Below are 26,246 nucleotides of genomic sequence, written 5' to 3'. Positions count from 1 at the left end.
CATATAAGCTAAATAGTAAACAAATCAATCATTAATAGATCTTTTAATTCAAAAATTGTTTGACTATAATGAATTAAAATTACGAAAATGTATAATTTACTGATTAATTTTTTTATAAAATAAAGGTCTGTTTTTTAATAAAAGTAGGATATTTAAAGTTATTTAAATGTAGTCGAACTAAATTGTTTTCTACTTAAAATATACCCTTTTCAAATTTATTTCCAGAATAAGTTGTTGAATAATTTGGGTCAATTCTTTTAATCTTTTTAAATTGAATTTTCATTACTTTAAAGTAACTTAAGCTGTTATTTCAATTAGTTATAGAAGATGATCAGAATATTTTATATAAGAGTATAGTTTTAATATACAAATTGTATATTTTAAAAGTATTCTTTAAAAGGTTATATAACAGTTATCTCTTTTGTACTTAGAAATATAAATTTTTCAAATTTTACTTTCTAAGCATATTTTAAATAAACGTTAAATAGACATTCAAAATTTTAGAAAATTAAGTTTTTTTTTAGTAAATTTGTTTAAAATATTGCAGATAAATCTAGTTAACTTGTTTTTAGAAATTAGCTAAAACAGATTCAAAAACTCAGTAACTTTTATTTACTTTAATTGTCATTTCTAAACCATAGATTTTTTGTTTTTTTTTTGACTTTAATTCTTCGTAATGGTATAATAAAGTATACTTCTTGTAGTAGGTTTCATACAATTTTGTACAAATGATTTTATTTTATTAAAAAAATACAACTGATAAAAAATATATAATAGAATGTAAAGCAATAATTTACGACAATAAGAAAAACCATGAAATTAATAATCAAAGAATGTTTATTATCTTACCACTAAACAAGCTTTTAAGGTAATATACAGATGACATGGTGAAAATCTACTAGCAGAAAATTTTTGTTGTAAGTAAGTTTATTTCGGCCTTTTACATAAAGTTTAGCTTGTTTTACTTAAGTGTGTTTACTTTACCGCTGAAAACATTTAAACAGCCTATTGCAAATGTATTTCTTAATTAGAATAAACAAAAAGCACTTTGAGCAATACTAGCTTGCTTGTAATTACATCAAAAAAATTTCAAATTTTGTAACTGATTGTCATTATTAAGCAGAACACAATGTAAATTTTTGTTATAGTTTTTATTTGTAATTCTTTAAAATAATATTAGCAATACGACGTTTTATACTTAATTTACTCATACTTAACTAACTAAATAAATTTAAACTTTTAATAGGTTTTAAATAGTTATAAAACTTTGTGGCCATTTAGGATTTCTTGTAAACAGCTTTATTATTTGTAACAATAAACTTTTTCTGACTCTTATGTATTTTTCTGTATTTTAAAATCATTAACAAAACCTTTTTGAATAAGTTGAAAATGAACAAATAATTAGTTTCAAGAAATTTAAACGTGAATTTTTTTTGTAAAATTTGAACAGACAGCGTAAAATTAACTAATCATAGTTTTATTTTTAAGCATAGTTATAAGAAAACTTTAGCTTAATCAGCATACCTTTAAAGCAAAATTAAACACTACACAGAATTTCAGATTGACTTTTAACAGTTTTAAGATTTTAAAGTTATTGAAAACAAAACTATTTATTATTTAAATGCACATAATAGTTTCACATAACTCGGATTGACTTTTTAAGCCACAATCGTAAAACATCGTAAATCACACTGAAAACACATTAGAGTACTTAGGAAGGTGGTAAGGAAGTGTCAAACCTTTCTGAAACTAATTTATTACACTTCAGTATAATCTGTTACATTTCGGACGTGTATTTATTGTGCGGTTGAACACCCTTTTCATAAAATAAATTGTAATTTCGAAGTTTGTTTGCTCTTTTGAATAAATCTTTCAAGTTAAGAAGTTTATTTAGAACAAGTAAAATGAAAATATAATAAAAAAACCTTATTATTTAAAATGTTTTTAAAGTGATATAATAGTTGTAATAATAAGTATTCTAATTGTTTTTATTGCTGTGTAACTTATTTAATCTACCTTAAAACTTTAATAGTTAAATAATTCAAAAACTAAACCGTTGTTCCAATCACAACGGAACCTGTGTATAACTGCTTAAACTTATAGAAATAAAACAAAAAGCTTTAAGTCTTGTGTCCGATATGTAAATTAGTTTTTGACTACAAAGTTCTAAAGTAAAAGCTGTTAACTTTATTTTTTATAGTATTCAAGTTTACAATAAATGATAAAATTGAAAATACTTTGTTTTTAAACGTAAAGCTCATTTGATACCTAAATGCTAAACGATAACAAAAAACTGATACCTAATAAATTGAATAAGTATTATAATCACTCTCAAAGGTTATGACAACATACAAATTTTTTTTTAATTTGTTTTAAATTTATTTGCTAACCCTTAAAAGCTATACAAAAGCTATTATAACTAGTAGCAAAGTAACTCTAAAGTTCTATAAAAAGTAGTGATTTTTTTTATAAAAGTTTTTAAGCTTTACTGTTATTATTTTATCTTTCTATATCACTACAACTTTGAAATATAGTAAAATTGTTTTATTGAAATATGTGAATTTAATTATTGTTTAAAAAAAACAAGTAAAAAACGGTTGAATTGTACAATTTTATTTACGGTGGTTACTAATCCTATTTGGAAGAGAAAATTGTCAATGAAGCTAATTTAATTAGGAGGATAAAATTAAACTTTTAAAGCGCTTTCGGCACCTGGTTTTAAAAGCAAAAATTACTATAAATCCAATACAAAATATTTCTATGGTTTTAAAGTGTACAAACTTCTAAAGGTTAAAATTTTTTTTTGCTCGTGTTTTGTGTATGAATTTATTCTTATATTTATTTCTACCAATTTAAAGCAATAGAGTTTAACTATAATTAAAATAACATGTTTATTGGTTTTTTAAGTATTATTACCCGTAAAGTTTGATCAAGATTAAGAAATACAAGCTAAAGATTGGAATTGATTTTTTTACTAATTACCTTGTTTAATGAGAATTTAAATAATTTGATGTAGTTGTAATTATCAGAACTGATTTAATCTTTTATTAATCGACACAAATTAAGCTAATGGGACTTTCACAACTAAATAAATTAAATTCCAGTTATGTAACACGCACACGTTGAGTTTTACTGATATTTGATTTTTAGCAAAAAGAAAAAGCTTAAAGTACTTTGAAAAAGTATATGTATAACTGACAACTTTTCTACAATACTAGAACAACTTAGCTTATGCAGTAAAGTGAACCCATTTTGTCTAAAAAAAAAAGTTTTGTATAAATGTTTTTTTATTCTTGATCATTAATTTTAAACTTTGAAACTAAAGCTTTTGTTTGCTCGACACACCTTTTATTGATTTTTACTCAAGCGGTTGCAAATAAAACTTAATTGTTTCAATTAACACCTTAAACCAATTATAATGAGCCTAATAAAGCGTGTAGGTTATTATAAAGTTTACATAGTTTATTTTTTAAAAGGATGCCTCGTAATAAATGTAAATAATTGTTTAAAGCAATTAAATACATAACATAAAGCGGCCAATAAAAATGTCAAAATCGGATTAAGAGCTTATTTTTGTCGTTTTCTTGTTTACTAAGTTTTAAAAGGTTTTTGTTTAGCTTATACGTTTTAAAGCAGCAGTAAACAAAATGTTAATTATTTAGTTTGTATACACTTCAAAGGTTCAATAAACATATGTTTAAAATGTAACTATGCTTTAATGAATTGTAATTTGAATACTAAAAAAAATATTTAAAAGATATAAGTTACTAAAGAACTAGAGCTCAAAATTCAAATTAGTATTTTTTTAGTTTTAGCAAATAAAATTCAAATAAAAGTTGTATTCGTCTGAAAGAGAGTATTGATTATAAAAATATTGTTTAATAACTATGTAATATGTAATAAAAACTCTATTCAGTGCAAACCTTAATGCTTTCCATAAATATTTACTACTATACTGAATATAAGCACCGTGATTTTTGCGATATTTAATGAAATTCCATGAACTTTTGAACAATTACGTTATTGTACCCCAAAATTATTCTCCAAGAAATAATTACTTTCAAGCTCACTGTAGCTTCAAACCGACAAAGTCTACGGTGAAGTTTGATTGAAAGCTCTAAACTTTTCGATTTAACACCTTTCCAGCGTAGATCCCGAAAAGGAGATTATGCTAATTCTTGTAATCACTGCACCGAGCCAAGTTTTTACAATGATTAAGCCCGGGAAGGATTAAACACGAGCATGTTTTACCGTTGGCGTCTCGTGTGTTTTGAAATAAAAAACAGCAAAGTTTCTCCTACAACGATGTTGAACATGTGGTTTTAGCAAAAGTTTTCAAAATAGTTTTAGTGCATACAGTACAGAGTAATTACAAGATAAAAGTGAAGATAATCTAAAAAAATTAGTCTAAATTTACTTTTATAAAAACGAAAAACATGAAGAAAAATTTTGTTTTTTTATTTGATTAAAGGATTTCGGCACAAGCATTTAAGATGTTAATCAACGGTTGGAAAGCAAGCGTCGTCAGAAAGTAATTATACCTTTGAAACAAGACCGCTTTAGCATAAATAATTAATTATATATAATTAATTTTGTGTGTCTTGTGATGAAACGAATGCAACGCGTGAGATTATGCTTAACAAAATCTCAAGTGCATCACAAAAAATTTTCAACATAAACAAAGCTCTTAATTTTTGCGACATAAGATTGCATACCGAGCTTTCGCTTTCTGCCTCAAAAGCACGTACGAGTTTGCAGAAACACTGAATATACGAGCATGCGCACCTGCGAGCCAAATTACGAGGAAATTCTGCATCCGCGTGAAAATATTTAAATTACATTTGCTTCATGTTTATTTGACCGTGACGAAATTGCGATCAGTAACCATGACAACGGCGTCGCTTGCATGCATGCGATGTGAGAAACTCGAATTTTTTCTTTGAATCTGCGCCTTTGCTGTTGTTAAGCAAAGCTTGGTTTTAACTGTTTTTGTCATTTAAAAAAATAAATAGTGAGTATGGTTTAGAACGACTTTTTTAGTTTATAAAGTGGATATACACTAAAAACTTAACAATCACAATATTACAGAGCGTTTTAATAAACAAAAAGTAAACACTTTTAAAAAGCAAGCAAAAAAAATTTAAAATAAACATTTTAAGCTTGCCTTTTTAAGGCAAATTTTTAAGCTTAAAGTATTGCAAAAGAAATACGTACTCTGGCTATAAAAATTACACGTACTAAAATAAAACTTTACTACAGAAGTTTATCTTTTAACTTTAGCCAAAATTTGTTGTTATGCATTAAGTAAAAACTATTTTATACTATCTTTAGTGAGAAGAGTAAATTTTGAAAACTGTGAACTACGAGTTTATTTTGGGAGGAGCAGTTAAAAAGTATAAAAGTTTTCTAACGCAATATTTAGTACTTTAAACTAAATTCAACGTTAGTACTTTAAAGTTTTTTCTATTTAACATATTTAAGAATAAAATTTAGTTACAAACAATTTAAAAAATTATTTTAGCAAAAACTTATCATAAGATTTCTTACAACAGTTTTTATATATATTTATATAAAAAATGGCACTAATAAAAAAAACACAGTATGATATACTTTAATCGCCCTGCGAACATAAATTTTTTAAAGAGCTTGTACAAAATTAAATGCTTTTAGCCAATTGTGCATTTTTTAGAATTTCCTTAAATATGTACAAAATTTACCATAAAAACTTCTAATGAAATATATTTAAAACTAATATTTTAAAGGGTTTTTACAAAAAAAAACATTTTTAACTTTAGAAATATAATAAATTTTAGCTGTTGATATTTAAACTACTTCCTAATCATCAGGAGTTTATTAAACCCAAATGTAAAATATTTTTCCCACATTTTCTACTTCTAAAGGTCGAACACGCCTTTATTTACTACTAAATCGAAAAATCGATGAGGGCAAATCATCTTCTCTTGTTGAGCAACCTCATATCTCGCACGCTGTTCGTAATTATCTGGTGGTCGCTTTCCCCCGAAGATGACGTCATGAGAAGAGCGTCTCTCTTCCGGTACGACGACTTGCTTCCGTAGAGAACGTCGTTCGGGTGCGGACTTACGGGAAAGGAGATCGCGTTGCGGCGACCGAGCGACTTGATGTGCTGATGGTGCTTCGAAGAAACTCTCTCATTGTTACACGGGGATTCGATGTTATTTGAGGGAAGCACCGGAATCTTTTCTCCCTTCATGCACGAGCGCGACTTGAGGACAGCGATGTTGTTGTAGATTTTCCCGCTGAGCTTGCGGCTGAGGGAGCGTGGGCTGCTGCAGCTGCCGTAGACGTTCCTCGACTGTCGCCACAAGTCGGCAAACAGCTGCCTGGAGTCCTGAATTGTTTCTTTGACGGAAATCTCACGGAAGATGTGGCATCGGAGCTGGTCGGAGAGCTTGCGGCCCTCATCGGTGGTCACCATGCGCTCGTTCAGGGCCAAGTCGGTCTTGTTGCCGATCAGGGCGCACACCGGACTGCGGCCCTGGTCAGTTTTCATGTTGGCGTGCGTGTACGAAGCGACAAATTTCAGTCTGGTCAGCTCGTCGAAGCTGTACTTGTCTGTGACGTCATAAACGAAAATGAAAGCCTCTCCCCATTTGCACTTGTCTTCGAGCATCAACGGGGAAGTATTCTGTCATACAAAGTTTTTATTCATTTTTAATAAAGTCAATAAGTACTTGTTTTGTTTAATTAAGGTTGCACTTTTTTTAATTATTTAGTTTTTATAAAGTATCGCAGATTATATTATATTGCTTTTTAAATTAAAAACCTAACATAAATAAAAAATGCAAGCTTGTTTTTTTTTTATAGTTTTGAATGTAAGTAAAAAATATAAACCAATTAACGACTATCTTAAAAGTTTAATACTTTAAAAACCTAAAGAACTATATACATTTTATATAAAAAGTAGTTTTTAAATAGTTTTTTAATAACTCAAACCAAGTATAATGAAACTTTGTGAAAAAGTTTTTACATATTGTAATTTTAGCAAGTATTTAATATAAAAACTTAATTAAAGCTTTTTAAAGATATCATAACAATTCTAAAATAAAAACTCCTTACAATTTATTTAAGTTTTAGCCAGTAACTGAGTTTGAAGAGTACATGTAAATATTCACTAATTTGAAACTAAGTTTTAAAATTAATATGATAAATATGTTTTTTACAGTTATTGAGTTAATAAAAAAGCAAGACAGTATGCTTATTGATTATTAATCTAGACTAAACTTATAAAAGTCAATGATACTTTAAAGTTTAAATAAATCATCACACCTCATTTAACAAGAATTTTAAGGGCTTAAATATGTAAACTAATGAGTGTTTCGGTTAATAAAATATCTACTTACATGTCAAAAGTTAACGTTGAGATATTATCTCACTATTCTGTGTATTTAATTTAATTTTTCAATAAGTTGTCGTAAGAAAATTATTACAACCTTTATTATGAACTATTTATCAAACAATTGCTAAAGTGCAAGAAATAAACTAATTCGACCTTTCTAGCAAACAAAAGCTTGTATAGACTTAAAAACATTAGTTGTTAGTTTGATTTATAGGTAAAAAGATAAGTTTTAAAACAAATATTTTGAAAACTACTTTCTTAAATTAAACATTTTTACTTTTGTATTATCTATTAATTAGTATACAAAAAATAAGTAATGAATAGTGTTTAAGTATTTGTAACAATGTTTTAAGTTTTTAAATACTTACATAAGCTATTGACAAAAAAACTGAAAGGTTTTTAACAAAACTAAACAGCCATTCGGCAAATATCATGTAATATTTTGACATTATATTACGAATACTGACTAAACATAACCTTTTCCACTACATTTTTATGCTCATAGTTTCGTTTTTTAAGGTTTAAGCTTTTTGTATCTATGTATAACAGCTTAACGCTACTACCAACTTTCAACACATTTAAATAAAACAGCTTTTAACTTGATGAGAAATATCAAATTGTTTGTCACTATAATATAGTAGTAAACAATACCATAAGTTTAACTACCTGATTATGAAAAAAGTAACTTGCAACATGTGTTTAATATTGGCTTGTTTTACTTATACTAACAGTTCAAAATTATTATTTGAACTAAATTTTCAAGAACAGTTTTTATAAAAAAAAGGTAAAAATGCCAAAGTTTAAGTTCTTTTTATATATTAATGTTTTTTCTATTTAAGCAAATATAATGTATTAAATAAAACTTATAAACTTCATTATACACTTTTTAACAGTTTATTTTCAAACATCTTATCTTTAACAACTGTTTTAGGTTTATAGTTAAGTATGATTTAAAAGTAGCGGTAAACCTAATGTTTTACATATTATAAGCATTATAAAAAACACAATCTATTACAAGTTTTAGTATTAAGTAAGTTGATAATTGGTAAGTTGCAATGAATTAACATATAATAGCATTTTTTGTCATCAAATTTTACTGGTTATAAAAGTATTAGTCTTCCTTTATTTAGCCTCTTTATACATATTCATTAAAAAAACAACATAAAAACTTCAAATTATATTTTAAGATGCATCAAAACTCTTACGAATGTTTTTTTTTGCCGGTTTCGCTTTTATTTGTTTGTTTGTTTTTGCCGGTTTCGCTTTTAACACTGGTTTCGTTTAACTTATCTTGAAAGTAATGGTAAACTGTAAAGCATGTAAACTAAGTTTGAAAATTAAATTAATGCTTTTTTATTACATAGTTGCTTGTAGTGTTTTATAAATAAAAGTTTTACGTTAAAACAAACTTACTTGCAAATATTTTGTAGAAACTAATTATACATCCAGTTTATACTTACCTGGCCTGAAGCAGTATCCAGTACTTGAAACTCCACTAAGCAGTCGTCCACAAAACAAGTGTGGTAATATATTGATTCTGAAATTGCATTTTTTAACGGAGGTTGCATAAGGGTGTTATTAAAACAGATGCATATAATTTTTAAACATGTAAAGTGATACGATACATGTCCTTAGTTTCTAATATTAGTTTCACGATGAACTTAAATTTTTTTTATTTTTAGCCAAGCTCACTTCCTTAGTACACGTGATAAAATCGTAATTTTACTCATGCTTCAAAATACTAAAATAAAATATTATAAACAAGTTTAAAGAAGTAAAAATGCTTAAAAACTATTTCATGCTTAAATTTAGTTTAGAAACTGCTGAGTAAAAACTCACCAAGATTTGGATCGTAGTCACCAATAAAACGGTTAGTCATGAATCGCACTGTCAATGCTGAAAAAGTATACTTGGTTCTATCAAGAATTATTTTGCTTTATCAATAGTTGTTAGAAATAAATATTTTTAAGCCACTAAATTTAGGTATTTTTGACGGCAAAACATTTGCAAAAAAATGTTTTTGTTTACACGCGTTCAACATTAACTCTATGTTTGAACTGATTAACCTTTTTCTTAACCTCTTTTTTTCATGTTTTACCCTTTTTGAAAGATTTTTACCAATTTACCCCTTTTTGAAAGGTAGTTACCAAATTTACTCCAAATATACGAAATAGTGTTTATCTTTAAGGAAAAAAACTAAACATTAATTTACATAACTTGTAATAAAGAAAACTTACCCCCTAAAACAAGGGAATTTACCCGAGGTAAAGAATCGCTTGATTAAACTAAATACATACAAAAACTCATAAACTTTTCAAAACAACACTACTTACTTTTTTTTTTACTTACAAAGAGCTAACATTTTAAATAAACTAAATCTGTGTAATATTTTAGTTAAAATAACTGTCTTAAAAAAGTTTAGTAATATTTTACGACGCATACGTTTTTCAAACAGAAAAGTATATAAAAAAAGTAGTATTTTTCCTGTTAGTTTTTACACGTTAAAAGATCCATTTATACGTACTTTTTAAAACTATAATCCTTTCTGAAAAAAAGATAACGAAGAGTATAAACAATAGAAATTTTTGTCTTAAATATCTCATAATGAAAAGAGCTTCAAAAAAAAGTTTTACGTTTGTGAAATAGAATATTTAGTTACGAAATGTATCTTATTATGTCAGTAACATGATCTGTTTATCCCGTAATGACAGCGTCTTGTCTCATGAAAAAGACCAACACTACGCTTTTGTATTAAAAATCATATCCAATCAAAAATTTGTTCTATTAAAAGACTACAAAAAGACCATACTTTTTCTTCAGAAAACTTGTGTATTAAATTGGATGATTAAGTTAGGAAAATATTTTAACCAATAAAATCAAATTTCTACATACGAATTTTAAGTTTTAGTAAACAAAAATGGTTATAATACTAAATCAATGAAATCAAATTTCTGGATATAAATTTTAAGTTTTAGTAAATAAAAATGATTACAATTTTAAAACTAGAGTTTAAGAACAACAATATATTTATGTTTAATTTTTCATGCAGCAAATTATACTAGAAGTATAAGTTCAAAGTAAAATGAATAAAAATAAAACATATACTTTTTGTTTAAACATAAACAAATATGTATAACATCATATCTAAATTAGTTATTAGTTTGAAATAATCTAAAAAGCTATATTAGTAATTACATTAATTATAAATTGGTAATACTTTTGTAAGTTTTATTTTCACATAGTGTTTATTTGAATTAATTTTAAATGCAATTAGTGTAAAACAGTTAGATTTATACTAACTAATAAGACAATTTTCATAAGAATACATAAAAAAAGACTAACTAGCTATATGTTTTTAACACGACAAGATTTTTATTAAAATAGCTAAAAATATTAAAAAAAATTTTAAAACTTTAACTTTCATTTACGATGCATTAAAAAAAATCTACAATTTCATTTTGTCGGATAATTGCAGGTTCTGTATAACTTTGCCGAAGCATCAAAGCCAGATGTAGTGTGTTTATTGGATAAATGTCAACTGAAAGTACTAGGTTTTATGTTAAAATCACACAGGTTTGTCCTTTTACGTTTAATCTACCAGATTTCGTTTGTACAAGTAAAACATAACTTAAAATGTTGTACTAGTTTTCATTTAAATTAAACTTCTTATCATTTGATAAGAACAACATTTTAATATAATTGGAGAACTGTATTGATATAAAGTTTAGCATAACTACAAAAATTTAACTGGAAATTTGAATGAAAAATATCTTTGTATGTTTTTTTACTTTTATGTATACATACACAAAAGTACTTGAACTCTTGATGACTCAGGTTGTTGACAAGTTGATAAACATTTGGTAAACAAACTTATAATTTTAACTATTATTTCAATTATTTTGATTAAATTTAAAGTTAATTATTGTTTGTTTAATTAAAGGCTTCTAAACGGTAAGAAAAATATTTGCTTTCATTTCTGAGTTGTGAAAAACTTGCTAAGTATTGCGTTTATACAAAGAGCTAAAATAGTGACGCGTAATCTAAACACCGAAACTTTTTATTATAACAACTAGTTCACAGCTGTATATATTTAGATTTGATTACTACTGATAGGCTTGAGAAAACAAACTGCACTTCAAGCTATCTTCTCCTTGTGTTATCAATACACAGTATACAAAACACACATCATTCCTATTCGTATTGTTTCGACAAATTTAAAACAACTAATACGGTTTAGTTTTCATCAATTGCTAAACTTATACATATTTACATACATAAGGATCCTTTTTATTTATTAAAATAAATTTCGAGGTTTAAACTTCTATCGTAACTTTTATTACATTTTGTAAAACCATATTAAATGTTTTAAACACTAGTAAAAACAATCAGTATCAATAATTAACATTTTAAATATTTCAATCAACATTACTTTTCACACATGTTAAAAATCACATAATAAATATAATTTTCTGAGCATGAGGTAGTTAACGCTAGAAATATTTTAATACATATATATATATATATATATATATACATACATATATGTACTACAAGTTTATTACAAACCTGTTTTTCCCACTCCACCAACTCCTAGTATAACAACTCTGAATGATTTTAATGGTGTCACACCTGAAGTTACCTGAATGCTACTGGGAGTACTGTGACCCCTTTTTATACCGTAATGTGGCTTCAGTGGTAAGTTCAGCAAGTTTGTAGACAGTGATTTAGCAACACTCGGAGTTTTCGTTTTTATAAGAGCCATTACAGTTATATTCAGATTTTTTAAACACAATACCGTCACTTTTTTTTTTAGTTTTATATTAGAAGCATAAAACCTTTAAAAATAAATTATACTTTAAACACCATTTTACTGCTTTTAGAAAATTAAGAAATTAATTGTATTTAGATTGTTAAAAATAAAAACTTTAAATTATTATTTTATTTTAAATTCAATAACTTTTTATTTTATTTTAGTAATTATTTTTTAAATGCTAAAAAACGTTTTTATTGCCAGCTTTCATTAATTAAAAACTCTATGGTATACAGTTAAATATTTAGGTCTGATGTTAAATAGTAATCAAATAACCTATGTTTTTATTAATGCTATACTTAAAAAAAATAAACTGAACGACCTGTTTTTTACTATTATATAAATTATAAATTTAGTTTATAAATATAACTTTATGAAATTTAACTTTTTACAAAAGGTTTTCCTAATGTAAACGATATTGCCCTCTTTTAGTCGACTTTAAGATTTCAATTGGCAACAGGCAGTAACAAGGTAAATAAGAACTGATATTAAATTTTAATTTATGTTATGAAATCTTTTTCCTATTTTTTTTCTTACATAAAAACTAAAAACATAGAAATACATATTTTTATGTACGTAAAGAAAATTGAAAAATTGTATTGGTTCAACAAGTAGTTGTTTTTTAGTGTCTCAACATTTATAGAGTCTTTTGAAAGCAAATGTTTCTTGATACTTGTGCATATACGAGTTTTTGTACTTTATTAGAATTATATCATCTAAACCTAATTTAAAATAGGTTGTAATAATATATATTATTACATATCATAACTTCTTTAACATAAATTAAACTTACAGCTGTGTTAAGTTTTTATAGTTGTATTGGTATGTTTATAGTAGCTAAAAGTAAATACTTCGAAACTTAAATTTTACTTGTTATACTGCTTAAAAATAAACTCTTTCTGCCTGTTTTTGCTAATCAAAAAACATAATATTAAAACTAATGTGCATAAACGATATTCTCCTGTACTCATACAATAAATGCTAAAAAATAATGATACTTATCTGATTTTGCATTTGATATTTTTTTAAAAGGTTTGCCCTATGCATTACAGTTTTGTGCATCAATATGAAATTATTTTAAACTTATGATCGAAAAACGATACAGTTGTAACTGAATTATTTATCTAAAACTTCTTTTGGTCAAAGATGCGATTTTTGTTTCTAGCGTTAATAGTGGGCGATTTACTTTATGAGTTTGGAAAACTCTGATTAAAAATTATAAATTCTTTCAAAGTCATAACGTTAATACATATCATTTTAACTACATGTATTAGTGCTTAATGCCAAAATTGAGTAGCATTTTGTTCTTAAAAATTAGTGATTTAATGTCAAAAAATGAAATTGGGATTTAATTGGCATAAAATTTAAGTCCTGTAGCAGTTTTAAGGAATATCATAACTACTTAAATGTCTTTGATAAACACGAATAATACAAATTTTTTACTTGGAAAATTTAAAGTCTGCCAACAAAAAACTTATTTGTATATATTATTTAGGCATTAAAAGATATATAGTATTTTACATTTAATTGCTAAAAAAGATTTTATATATCTTACTATAAACGTTAAAACACAATACGAAAAAAAGGTTTCTATACTTTAAACGACAACCATTTTATGATTTTTTTTAATAGCTTGCTTAAACATCTTTTTAAAGAGAAATACATTTCTAAAGCGTCTTATACTGTAAATAAAAGATACTGAAGAAATTAGTTTTTAAGTATCTTCCACAAACACTAAAAATCTTTACTTTATAAGCAATTATTGAGCTAAATAAACTATTTAAAAATAATGAAATCGATTTTATACATCGGCGCGATAAAAATCAATCAAACCTAGATTTATTTGGCTTAGCAAGATAAATAAATAACTTACTTTCATAAATTTGTATTTACAAATAAAAAATTGGTAGTAAGTAGCTTAAATTTGTAAACATGAGCTGTTATCAATATCAACTAAGCTATTTTAGTACTACTTTTAAACGAAAATGTTAAAAACTACGAAAATCATTATTTGTTGTGAAATTAAACCGTAATTTTTTTTATATAACAATAATTACAATAAGTATTAATTTTATTGTTCAATGCTATTATTATACTTTGTGTAAAACAAATTTTTGGTCATATTGTTTTCTTAAAACGTGTTTCCTTTAAGATTCAAAAAAAAATTCAAACTATGACAGCTGTGGACGTTTTTCTTCACACCCTTTAATTACTTTGCTACGGTCTGTCATTAGCATAGCGACTAGAAAGGCGTAAAAAAACTTTAATTTTTGTGGTACCATGTAACAGACCAGGGAGCTACATGGAAAGATTAAAATTTGCTAAGGCGACCAGGTCTTTGTGACGCAATAACAGACTTGTACGTCACGCGCCAACAGTTAACCTTGTGGTAATGACAACTTTTGTCGTCTTCCGCTTAAAAAAAAGGTTGTTTTGCATTTGGAATTTAACTAGCAAAAGTTAAGTCGGTGGTCGAGCGCAGAAAAACGTCGTTGACGCAATAACGATTTAATTGGTAGTATTTGTGATATTTTAGTACAATTTTTTACAAATAAACTATTTAACTAAGTTTTTTAATGATAAAGCAGATGCCGATATAATTAAGATTTTTTTACTTATGTGAAGATTAAAGTTCGAAAATCTGCATTTGAAAAAATATCAATAAAGTTATGTAAAAAGTTCTATTAAACGTACGCAGCTATCAAAACTTTATTTTGTTGTTGTAAATAATGTTTTGATAAATTTGTAAACGATGCTTACATTTTTTAAGTTTTAGGCTAATTAATAAAAAACACAATTAACGGTTTTTTGTTTTGCTAACGTTTTTAATAGTATAAAAATACAGTCAAAATGTTACACATAAACCAAAAACAAGTTCGGTAAAAGATGTATAAATTTAATATTAAACTTGTTGTTTATGTAAGAGTTAGCAAATGTTGTTTCAATTTCATGTTTTCATATTTTGCTAGTATTGTCATACTTTCTTGTAGTATGCTTATAAAACTTTATGTTTCTTGGTGTAAACAAAATTCTCTAATACTATTCTATACTCTTTTAGAATCTATTAAAAAAGAACAACGTTTTTGTTAAAAATTTCTTACGTATTTCGACAAAATAATTTACAATTTATTATGAACTTTAACACTATTTTATATAACATTACATATCTGACGGTTTTATCTGTTTAGTAAAGTTTTAAAACTTAGTTGATATTTTTTGTTTTTCAATATTTTAAGCATTTCTTATAAACTAATACTCAAAAATTGCATGCTGAGCTTTTTTTTACTAAAATCTTATTTTTTACTGACTCTTTTTGTAAAATAAAATGTTTTTAGAACTAAGCAACAAAACGCATATACCTTAACTCAATTTAAAACTGTTTTTAAAACTATACTTGTTGTTATTAAAACTAAAAATGTTGAAAGCTAGATTGCATATTTTTGATAAAAATAAACGAACAGAGTATAAGAATAAATTAATATTGTATAAATTACAAAAGACTTTTAAAAACGAAAATATCTTAGAGAGTTTTTATCTTCGAGTAACAAACAATAATTCACAGTACGATTTTTAATGTTTTACTGTATTTTTTCTTTTGTCTCTCTCGAAGTGTTGACTTTTTTTGTTTTACAATGAAAAATACGAAAACAACCAACACTTTTAATAAACAAAACAAGTTTTTAGCCTTACAAAAATGAAATTATGTTTGGAAGATTTATAAAAACAGAATATACATTGATTTAAAACAAAATTTAAAACTGAACTATTATACTATATTCGTACTTCTTAAAATTATTTTTTTTTCTTTTGTACAACTGTAGTGTTCGGGTTTACAAAAATCTTATTAGCTGTTAATGTTAATTTTTGAAGTTAACTAAAGATCTAGCTACTTACTTGTACAAACTATAAACTTATACAATTTTCGATATTTCTATAAAAATTAAATGTTTTTTTTTAATATGGTTAGTTTATTTATAGTATTTCTATTGTGGATTAAAACATACTTTAAATTGTGATAAAGTTTTGTAAACTGTTTCTCCATTTCAACTTAAGACAAGCACACTCATCAAAACTAATTTCACTACATTTATGTCTAAAAACTTAAATATGTTTTTATGTGTTTACAGCTACTTCAAATACTTTAGAGCACAAAAGAACTAATTGACACCAAAGATTATCATTGTAATACTAATTTCAAAATTACTGCTTAACAACTAAGAGCTTCAATTAAAACTTCATAGCCTTAGTTATAACTGCAAAGCTCAACTAAAAGCATTAAGTTTTTCAAACTAGATAGAGCAAACTACTAAAATATTACAACAATTAAATTTGTAAACAGTTTCTTTTGAAAACAGCAATATTAATAAGCTTTAAATAATATATATATATAGTAAAGAAATTTATCTTAATTTTCAATATTTTAAACTTAAAGCAATGTTATAAATTATGAGAAGACGATAAACATTACTCATCGATAATTATACAGACTAATTGTAAATTTAATTAATTTTTGTTGTGTTTTCTTTGTTTTAGTTAAATGTTAGTTTATTTATTAATACTTTGCTCGTTATAAATGCTGGTAGAAATATATCATTATACTTTTAATAATTTAATAATTCATTTTTTTATTTTTTTGGTCTATTTATAAAGCTTTTGTTATAAAAACTTTATTTAGAAGCACAAAGTAGAGCAACTTATTACTTTTTTTAAACGTAAAAAAAAACTTTTTTAGTCATTCAAAAACCGAACATAGTTTAGGTACTTTAAACCAATATTTTTAGTTCAAAAATAAAGAAAGCAGTGATGAATTGTTAAGATTAGTTGTTAGGAAGTATTAGTTTACACAATCTTTCCTTATTCAAAAACAACTTATTTAGCATTTTTAGCAAACTAAATTTCGTTAACTTAAATTTCTTCAAATCGTTGACCTTTTCAATAATAGATTGCGTTGAAGGTCTAAAAGTTTATCGTCAGTATTAATATCTATTTACTCTTTTCAGTAATTTTATATAAATTAAAAAGTGCAACATAAGTTCAATTTAATTATTGTTTGAGATTATCTGAGTGTTAAAAAATTTTAAATTTATTTTTAATACTTGATTGTATAGTTTTTAATTAAAACTTTAAACTATGACCTTAGTATATGTTTTAAAAAACTTGTTAGTCTAGTTTGAAACAGAGCAAGTATAAAATAATTAATATTTTTAAACATATTCAAATTATAAAAATTTAAATTAACCATATTATAGTTTTTATTACTTAATTGTACACACGTCAATGTTTTTTTTTAAACTTTTAGTTTTGTTATATTGATTTTTTAATAATAACTTGTTATATCTTTAATAAATATTATATATTTTTTTTAGTAGTATTTTTTATAAACATTTTTTTTGAATATTAGATTAGTCAATACACACAAAGGAAAAATTCATTGTTTATTGAAAATACTTTAACTATAAAGTTTCAATATTTCTAAGAAAATTTTCGATTAAAAATATTAAAATTGAAAAGAATATAAAAAGTTGTTATCATCTATATGTTTATTATTAATTAATATCAGTTACTTTCATAAAAATTAATGAAGTATTGCTTTGCAGTTTTAAACTTTGTTGATTAACGTATAATATGCTTATTAAACATTGTTGGTATGAATCAATAAGTATTAAAATTTAAACAGATATTTATGAACGTGAGCGTACGAAAAGTTCTAAATTAAAAAAACATTGTAGTAATATTGCTTTTATCTAAAAAAAGGAGTTAAACTATTACATCAAAGATAAAAATAATCTTTATTTTCTAAAAGAAGTAACTTTTACTCTTATCGTCTTTTTTGTTGTGTAACTTAAAAATAAATAAATTTCCAAAGCTTTTACTCTTAAAACTGATCGCTGATACATTTTTTACAGCTCATGATGTCTTTTAATTAAAGTCAGAGTTATATTTAAATAAAAGTTAAAAGATAAAGTTTCGATAAAAATAAGAACCAAAAAAAATTATGTAACATTATAATATAAAATGATTGACCGACGTTTACAATAAAAAAAAACATTATTATCCATGAAAAAAGCTAAAGTAGAATTTCTAAGTTTGCTTATAAAAAGTTGTTTTTTGTTTAACAAAGAGCTTTTATTAGAGTTATAACACTTAGTTTACTATCTATACTAAATTTCATAGCATAAGTATAAAATATTTATCATACTTTATGTTTTTATTAACAAAAAATATATATAGTACTAATATGTCCGATCAAATAAAAACGTGCTTATAAAAGTTTATACTAACTTTTATAGAAAAGCGTTGAAAAAATTTAAGTTACCAATAATTTCAGACCAATTTAATGTAAAATAACTCAATAAATTGCCAAAATTAAAAGCTTTGTGTCACAAAATTCAATTCAAAACCACAAACCTCCAATTTAGTTGTTCAAAACTACAAAAAATATTTTTGAATAAATAAACTGACAATTAAATATCACCACAAGTATACTTAAATGTTTAAAAACTTAATTGTCCAATGCCCATTATAAAAAACGAACCGAAAACGAAACATTTTTAAAGTGTTTTATATAATAAAAAAATTACTATACTGTATCAAAGTAGTTTCTGAAAAAAAGTAATTTTTGTAAACAAAACTTGCTAAAAACTTTAAAAATATGAAAATTTGTTTCGGAATACTTTAAATAATATTTTTAAATTTTACGATTATAAACGTTATTCAAGTTTGTTTAAACAATAACCGTTTAATAAAATACTTATACAAAATATAAACCAATCCAAAATACAAAATAAAATTTGTTTTAATTAATCTTATCTTAAAATTTTGAACACAATAAAGAAAATAACTACTATTAGACCTCATGTATTAAAAAGACTTTTGTTCATCGAGCTACACACCGCTTCGCTTTTTTACGTTAACTATTTCAGCTAAATACAATAAGTTTGTTTTTAACAATAAATACTTAATTTTAAAAACATTAAAATTGAAGTGTTAATATATTAACTTTGAAAAAGTCTATAGGAAGCACAATACTTCATAGATAAACTAGATGTACATCTTAAGGCCAAAAAGTAATAATTTTATCTGAAGTTAAAAAAAACATGAAACTTAAAAAACCTGATACGTACTAATACATTTTTTATTTTGCTTATACCAACAAGTTTTAAACTTTAAAGTACTTTAGGACCACTTACATTTATGTGTTTATGTGTTTGCTGGTGTATGTTACACTACTTTGTACAAATGTTTTATTAAAGCTCCAAGGTGTTTTTTTTTTTCTAATGTAGTTCTGGTTTCAGAAAACAACAAAACTTCAGGAAAACACTGTCATTACTTTTTCTGATAATACTAGCAAAATTCTAACATAGTAAACAGTTGTCTTTTTTGTATGCTTAATTTTTATTAATGTATTAAAGTAAATAGTGACACTCATAACATGAGTTTTGCACAACTATTCTGTCAAGTTACACTAAATATGCCTAAGATCATGGTAACAAGAAAATTTAGTTTATTTAGTAATTGTTTGATAAAAAGCTTATAATTTATCATAATAAAAAGTATAACACCTTAATAACATTTTCAGTGTTAATGCTTTTAAATAGTTACAATTTATAAACCTTACATATGTATACATGTATTCAACCCACTTTAATCAAGTTTTTCATGTGTTTTTAATTTAAAAAAAGTGTTTCTGACTACTTAAGTATCAGTTTTCTCGGGTTTTTAAATGACAGTTTTATAGTTCATAATTAAAAATTGTCCTAAAAAAATAAATAAACTTTAGAAAGGATAATATGTTTTTTTAAATTCCTTATGTTTCTTTATCACACTTTTCATATTGAATTGTTTGTTTGGTTGCTGATAAAAAAAAATAAAATTCTTTAGAACAGAAGATTAAAAAAAAAACATTTTAAAGCTCATAATTAATTACTGTTAAGGTATGCTAAATTTTACTAACAAAATTTTATATTTAAAAAGTTGAAAGAAAAACCGTAATACGATCAAAACAATAAATATTGGATATATTTATTTAAAACTTGTAAGTTTTCAACAGTCTAATTGTTATTCCATTCAAAAAATATTATTTATTAAAACTAAAATTAACTAAATAACAAAACAAAAGTTAAAATAATAATTTTTGAATAAAATTTGAACTATGTGTTGTAATATAAATTAAATTCTTAAAAAGAAATTTTTTTAAATTTAATTAAAAAGATTTCCATAGTTTCTTTTATTTCATACCGTATGTACTTTTATATTTCTTTTTTGTTTTTTTAATTAAAAAAATCAAATTTTCTTTATATTACTTCTATTCTTAGAATTAAGCTTATCACCTACTTCTTTATTGATATAAAAATGTTACCTAAATTAAAAATCCTAGTCGGTAAATTGTTTTTAGTAAAATCTATTTGATTTTGTACATTTTTTTAATTAGTAGAATTATGTTGATGCTAGAGCTTAAACTTAAAAAAAAATACTTCAAATTTAACATTTATACAAAGTAATAGACATATACTTTCTACTAATGAATACTTTAATGAATTTTCATTTACTAACTTGATATGTAGCATGTTTATGTATTCTTTGTAATTATATCTTATTCAGCTAAACAAAGATATTTAAATTGATCAATATAAAAAATATAGAGAAATTTAAAAGAGGTTATTTTGTCCTCCGACGCAAGGCTACCTTAATTTTCTGCAATTGTAAATTTCCGTAAATGGTACGGTCTTTCACACATTGATTGCCATGTTACTAGTCTTTAAAAAATAAGGTTTAGAACTTTAGAACATATAAAATTTGGAATTGCTATATTTACGGAGGCTTCGTTTATAATGACTATACTTCAAAAACAAATAACTAGCTAATCGATCAGTATTTTTTAATAGCAACTATGCTTTGAAGTAATTAATCTTAGATATACAACTACATGAAACAAATATATAAAACACAACATCATATTTTGGTAAGCATCAAGGCAGCGTTCTTACAATGACTTTGTTTACAATAATATTCAGCAAGACTGTTTTACAAAAACTAATATATTTTGCACTAGGTATCTGACTGACGGAAGTTTCTTTAACATGGGTCTCTAAAAGCTAATTCTAAAACGACGGAAAATCCGATCATTGTAGATAACACGCACGCCTTAATGACCAGGCCAAAGCAATTTTTCTGCTATGGAAAATGCTTAAACTTGCTTTTTTGCATTAGTTTTTTGGTCAAAAAGAATACCTATTTTGTCACCAGGTCTCTGTTGTAGTCTATCGCTAGTTATAAGATGTAACATAAAACAGTTTTCAATCCTATAAATCCAAACAATAAGAGAACCGAGTTTGCTGTGTTATATTAACTAAATACTTATATATAAGCTAAAACGGTAAATTTAAACTAATTTCCGTTTTTAGCTTCTACAAAATTATTGCATTGAAGGGCTTTCTACAAAAAGTTTTTTTTAAAAACGTTTTACCTTATAAGAAACTTATTTTAGGAACTGTTTAAATTCTTTGATTTTTGCTTTAAAGACCGAATACATAATTGAATAAAAGTAAGTCAAAACAAGAAAGTGTTCTTTAAAACGAGATTTTAATTCCGTTCACATTTCAAGCAAAAACCAAATTTAAACTAAGTTTTTATAAAGAAAAAAAATTAAGATCAGTTATTGTTATATAACGACAAAAAAAAAAAACTTACAATCAGTTCAAAATGTCTTATTGAAGTCATTCATTAAAATTATCCAAGGTAGTCAGGTCATAATTTTAAATAGATAATTAAAAAACAATAAACTTGCTTTAAAGTATATGTTTAACAAAGTTATTTAGAAACAACATAGTTGATAACAACTCTAACTTGCCTTTTGATTAGATTAGCTTTATAAGTGTTTTAAGCCTGATTATTGCAAGTTTAAAATTTGTTGCAAATTTTTCGTTTTACGTTAAACTGTACAGCTATTAATAATAGCAAAGATTCAAATTAAATATGTATTCATTCTTTTGTGTATCTTATTAAAACTTTATAGGTACAAGTCATGTAGAAATAGTCTAACCAATTAAAATCAGAACACAATTTAGTTCAGCTGTAGCTAAACAATAAATAAAAAAAAATTTCCTAGTTTAGAAAATTAGATCTGAATAATGATGCTAAAAGTATATAAATTATTTAAGTGTTTTCTACTGAGCTTTTATTTTTATTTAACACTTTTATTTGTTTTAATGATCAAGTTGACGATCAGTGTGTGTTCATATTATAGAACGATATAAAAAGTTTTTAGTGTACTGAAACATTTCAATGCAACCCTGATAAAAAATATTCCTATAAGCATTTTGAAGTTAACTGTACATATAACTTAGTTCTTTTCGCAGTATTTTAGCTACCAAAAAATTATCAACATAAACGAAGAAAATGTTAAAAATCAGCAAAAAAAATTATACATTTAAATAAAAATAAAGCTTTTATGTTGAAGTATTTTGATTAAGAAATGATGATCGACCAGATTGTTGACTCTTGAAGACAGATTATAAGAGTGGCTTATGACTAGTAAGCGTTATTTTCTGAACGTCACAAGTTTACAAGTTATTTATTTAATAACTTTTACTAAAACTAATTAGTCGTTTTGCATTTATCATGTAAAGCTGGGAAATGGAAGGATAACAAATTTGAAGTAAATGTTGATTAGTTAAGCTTTAAACAATTCAACAGTTACTAAAAAAAGTTTAAATACAAAAAAAAGTAATAAATCACTTTTTAGTGTGTATAAAACTGTAATTTAGTTTACTTAAAAATATATTTACAAGTTTTGTTGTTTTTTTTTATAAAACTAGTTACTGCCAAAAAAACTAACTTTATTAAGACTAAAAAAAACTTAATTTCAATTTGATTTATATTTACATAATCACTACCTACTTTCCTTTTTTTAATTGTACACATGTACAAAGTAGTGTCCATGGAGCGCTTTTGTTTTATGAAGAAAATCTCAGTTACGCTAAAATAAAAAAGAAATAAAAACATCTTTTAAATTTTAATCGGTTGAAGTATTATTACGAGATTCGTTGTTTTTAGAAGTAAAAACATTTTAACAGTATATTTATACTACTTTCTTAATAAGAGTTTATTTTCTTTAAATGTAATAATTGATGTTGCGTGGAAGTCTTACTAAATGCTTTAAGAAAACAATATAAAAACTATATCACTTTTGATAAAGAAAAAGTATATACAAGAGTTAAAAGCAGTAGAAAAATATGTACAATATAAATAATTTAATTATATTTAATTAAAAACTAAAGCTAACCATTATAAATTATCTTTTAATTTTCAATAAAAAAATTATTTTTAGATCGCAGCATTGCAACTTTTTTACATTTTAACAAATATATACTTGTTAAACTTTGTGTTTGTTATATCCTTAAACATTTTTTTTACAATTTGTTTTGGTGTTATACTTATAAAATTTATTGTTCATTTTATTGTTCCAATTTTTAAGAATTTTGTTTGAGGCGTTGTGAAAATATATAGCATGATTTATTATTTTTTTCATATTTTAAAGCTAATACTTTCCAATATTTCAAGCTTGTACATAATTTTTTTTATATCTTCTTGTTTTCTTAAAGTTCTAAATCGAAATTTCACAATCTTGTTGATAAACAACGTAAAAACATAAACAAGTTTTTGTTGCTTTGAAGAAAAAGAAAATTGTGTTACTATATTTGTATAGAACTAAAAAAACTGAAGTTTTTATGAATTTCTATACAAACATAAAAAATAAACATTAAAGATAGCTTCTAAAAATTTTCATTGTAATATGTCAACCAATTTATTTAATAGCTATAAAATCCCTTTATAAATGATTTTGAATTACTTATAATAACACCTGAATACGCATAGAGCTTAATTTCATTGAACTTAATTTGCCATAAAGTTTTATTTTAAATGCTATAGAAACCCGTAAAGCAGTACCATCGTTAAAATACAAAAGATTTGGTAGCTTACAAAACAGAAAAAACTATTAAGGGTTGTTTTATAGGGTTAATTATTTTTATTTTTATGTTAAACCTTCAGTTTAAGTTGTCCAAAACGAATTGTTGTTGAAAATTTTTTTTTTTTAGCTGTGTTTTTCTTACTGTATAAAAAATGTTATTATTAAAATAAAAAGTAAGTTTTATATAATTTAAAATTAAAACGATAATGTTTAAATACAAAAGCTCACTAAATTACATAGTAGGTGTTTTTTGTATTCGAACTCTTAATAGGTATGTTTAACAGCGAACCAACCAGCTTTAGAATACTTTTTGGCTTTAATGAATTATACAAAAAATAATAATATCTTGTTTTTGTAAAATTTATTCAAAAAAAATTGATCTATGGTAAACTAACATACTTTCAAAAGTCTTATTTTTACAACAAAAAATAAAAATGTTTGAACATTAGAACTATAGTTCATAAAAAATATTTTTTAAATATGAAACTTACTTAAAGAAAACGCAAAGTTGTTGCAGACATAGATGTTTTAAGTATAATAATCATTTATAACTAAACTATCATTATATTTACTGTATAAATCAGACTAAATTGTTAATGTCGTCGTATGAAAATGTTTAAGCAAACTCTTTTAGCCTAGGTCAAAACGGGACACGCGACATTTAACTTTATGGTAATATCAAGTAATAAGTCAATATAAATTTTTTCTTGTAAAGTTTTCTTGAAATAACATTAGTAGTCAGCCAATTACCATGCTAACACTACATTAAATATATGATTAATTGCGGCACACATCAATTTAACATCAACCGAAGCAAACCTTGCATGGAGTGTTTTGGCTGTATATATATTTTTTTTTGATTAACGTTATAGGTGTTTGTTGGTGATTAATGAAAATAAATATAATATTTCTTGACAGCTCGATTAAAATTTAGAAAATAAAAACAATGGATTTGCAGTGTACATGCTTATTGTGTTTATCTTACACATTTAAGAAAACAGATTTCAATATTTTTAATGATCATAGGAATGTTTTGTTTTGAAATTTGTTTATTAGATTTTATTATTATTGTTATTTGAACTTTCTTTTATACATTAAATGTTTTTATTCTACAGTGTTTATTGTCTTTATTGCAATAAAGACAAATTCGTATAAACATTTTTTTTTACACGAAACAAGTTTTTTAATTAGATTTTGTGGTAAGACTAAATACTTTACTTAAACTTGCATTAAATAAATTTCTGTTCACTATGATCAAATAAAAACTAAAGTTGTTTTGTTTATTATTTTTAAGAAAAGATAAAGATCATTCTTTAATTTTAATTTTATTGCCTATCTTTTAGAACACTGCTATCTTTATTTAAGTTTTTTTGAAATGGTACTAAGTATTATCGTAATATTTTTAAATAATTGAAGATTGAATAAAATGGGTAGTTTATTAAACCTAAACTTTTATTTACAACTTAACTTTTTTCATTAAAATTAATAAAAAATTAATTACATGCTGAAATTACTGATATAGTTTAAACTTAAAAATATTTTAATTTTTAGATTTACTTTTTAATTTAGAGCTCAGTATATATCTTATGTGTCTTTAACATCAAATTACTTCGCTTATTTTATTATAAGTCAAATTATTAGTTCTTAATAAACATTTGACTTTAATATATATTAACATAAAGTTATTATTCAAATTTGAACACCTTCTACCAAGCCCACTTGAAGGGCTTTTAAAAAATTTATTGGAAAAGTACGATTTTAAAATACAACTTTATGTACCAGTATTTTTAAAATCGTACTATTCCAATAAATTGTATATATATTTAAGGTTTTATAAAAAGTTCTGGTCGATAGTGCTTACTGAGGAGTACATGAAGTTTTATATTTCATGTATGAAACAGCTGTATAAATTATAATTTTTATATAATTAGATAAATAAATAAATATATATCTACATTTGACTATAGTTTTTTTTTCATTTTAAACTACTTACTTTTGTAAAATTTAATAGTCTGAGAAATTATAAATTTCTATCTTAAAAAATTCAAATCTTAAATACTAAAAAAGTATCTGTTTTCTAAAATTTA

At 24.4% G+C, this 26,246-nt stretch overlaps 2 protein-coding genes across 2 annotated transcripts in view; both read right to left on the bottom strand.

The window, feature by feature from the left end:
- The window catches only part of LOC145836580 (uncharacterized), an 84,564-nt gene extending 79,568 nt beyond the window's left edge, over positions 1-4,996 (bottom strand). Inside the window, exon 1 of the mRNA XM_082944374.1 lies at positions 4,886-4,996. Coding sequence (XP_082800500.1) covers positions 4,886-4,996 — 111 coding nt within the window. The remainder of the gene's footprint in view (positions 1-4,885) is intronic.
- A 220-nt stretch (positions 4,997-5,216) lies between these two features.
- Positions 5,217-12,210, bottom strand: LOC145835841 (ras-like protein rasD). The gene is made up of 4 exons (XM_082943576.1): positions 11,945-12,210; positions 9,218-9,274; positions 8,839-8,915; positions 5,217-6,667 (listed from the first exon to the last, which is right to left on the bottom strand). Exons 1-4 carry the CDS (start codon positions 12,138-12,140, stop codon positions 5,951-5,953), a joined length of 1,047 nt encoding a protein of 348 aa, XP_082799702.1. The 5' UTR covers positions 12,141-12,210; the 3' UTR covers positions 5,217-5,950.
- Between the last annotated feature and the right edge of the window lie 14,036 nt (positions 12,211-26,246).

The sequence above is a fragment of the Thalia democratica genome, chromosome 5 (assembly GCF_965202585.1).
Source record: "Thalia democratica chromosome 5, ktThaDemo2.hap1.1, whole genome shotgun sequence".
Taxonomy (NCBI): Eukaryota; Metazoa; Chordata; class Thaliacea; order Salpida; family Salpidae; genus Thalia; species Thalia democratica.
Note: the sequence above shows the minus strand (reverse complement) of the source record. Positions and strands in the feature narration are given on the sequence as shown.

Bases quoted from the DNA above. Each gene is read 5' to 3' on its own strand.
- LOC145835841 (XM_082943576.1), bottom strand. From the start codon at position 12,140: ATGGCTCTTATAAAAACGAAAACTCCGAGTGTTGCTAAATCACTGTCT. The intron at 9,275-11,944 runs GTTTGTAATAAA...ATACTTTTTCAG, and splicing joins TGGTGGAGTGGGAAAAACAG to CATTGACAGTGCGATTCATG. The intron at 8,916-9,217 runs GTGAGTTTTTAC...ATGCAATTTCAG, and splicing joins TGACTACGATCCAAATCTTG to AATCAATATATTACCACACT.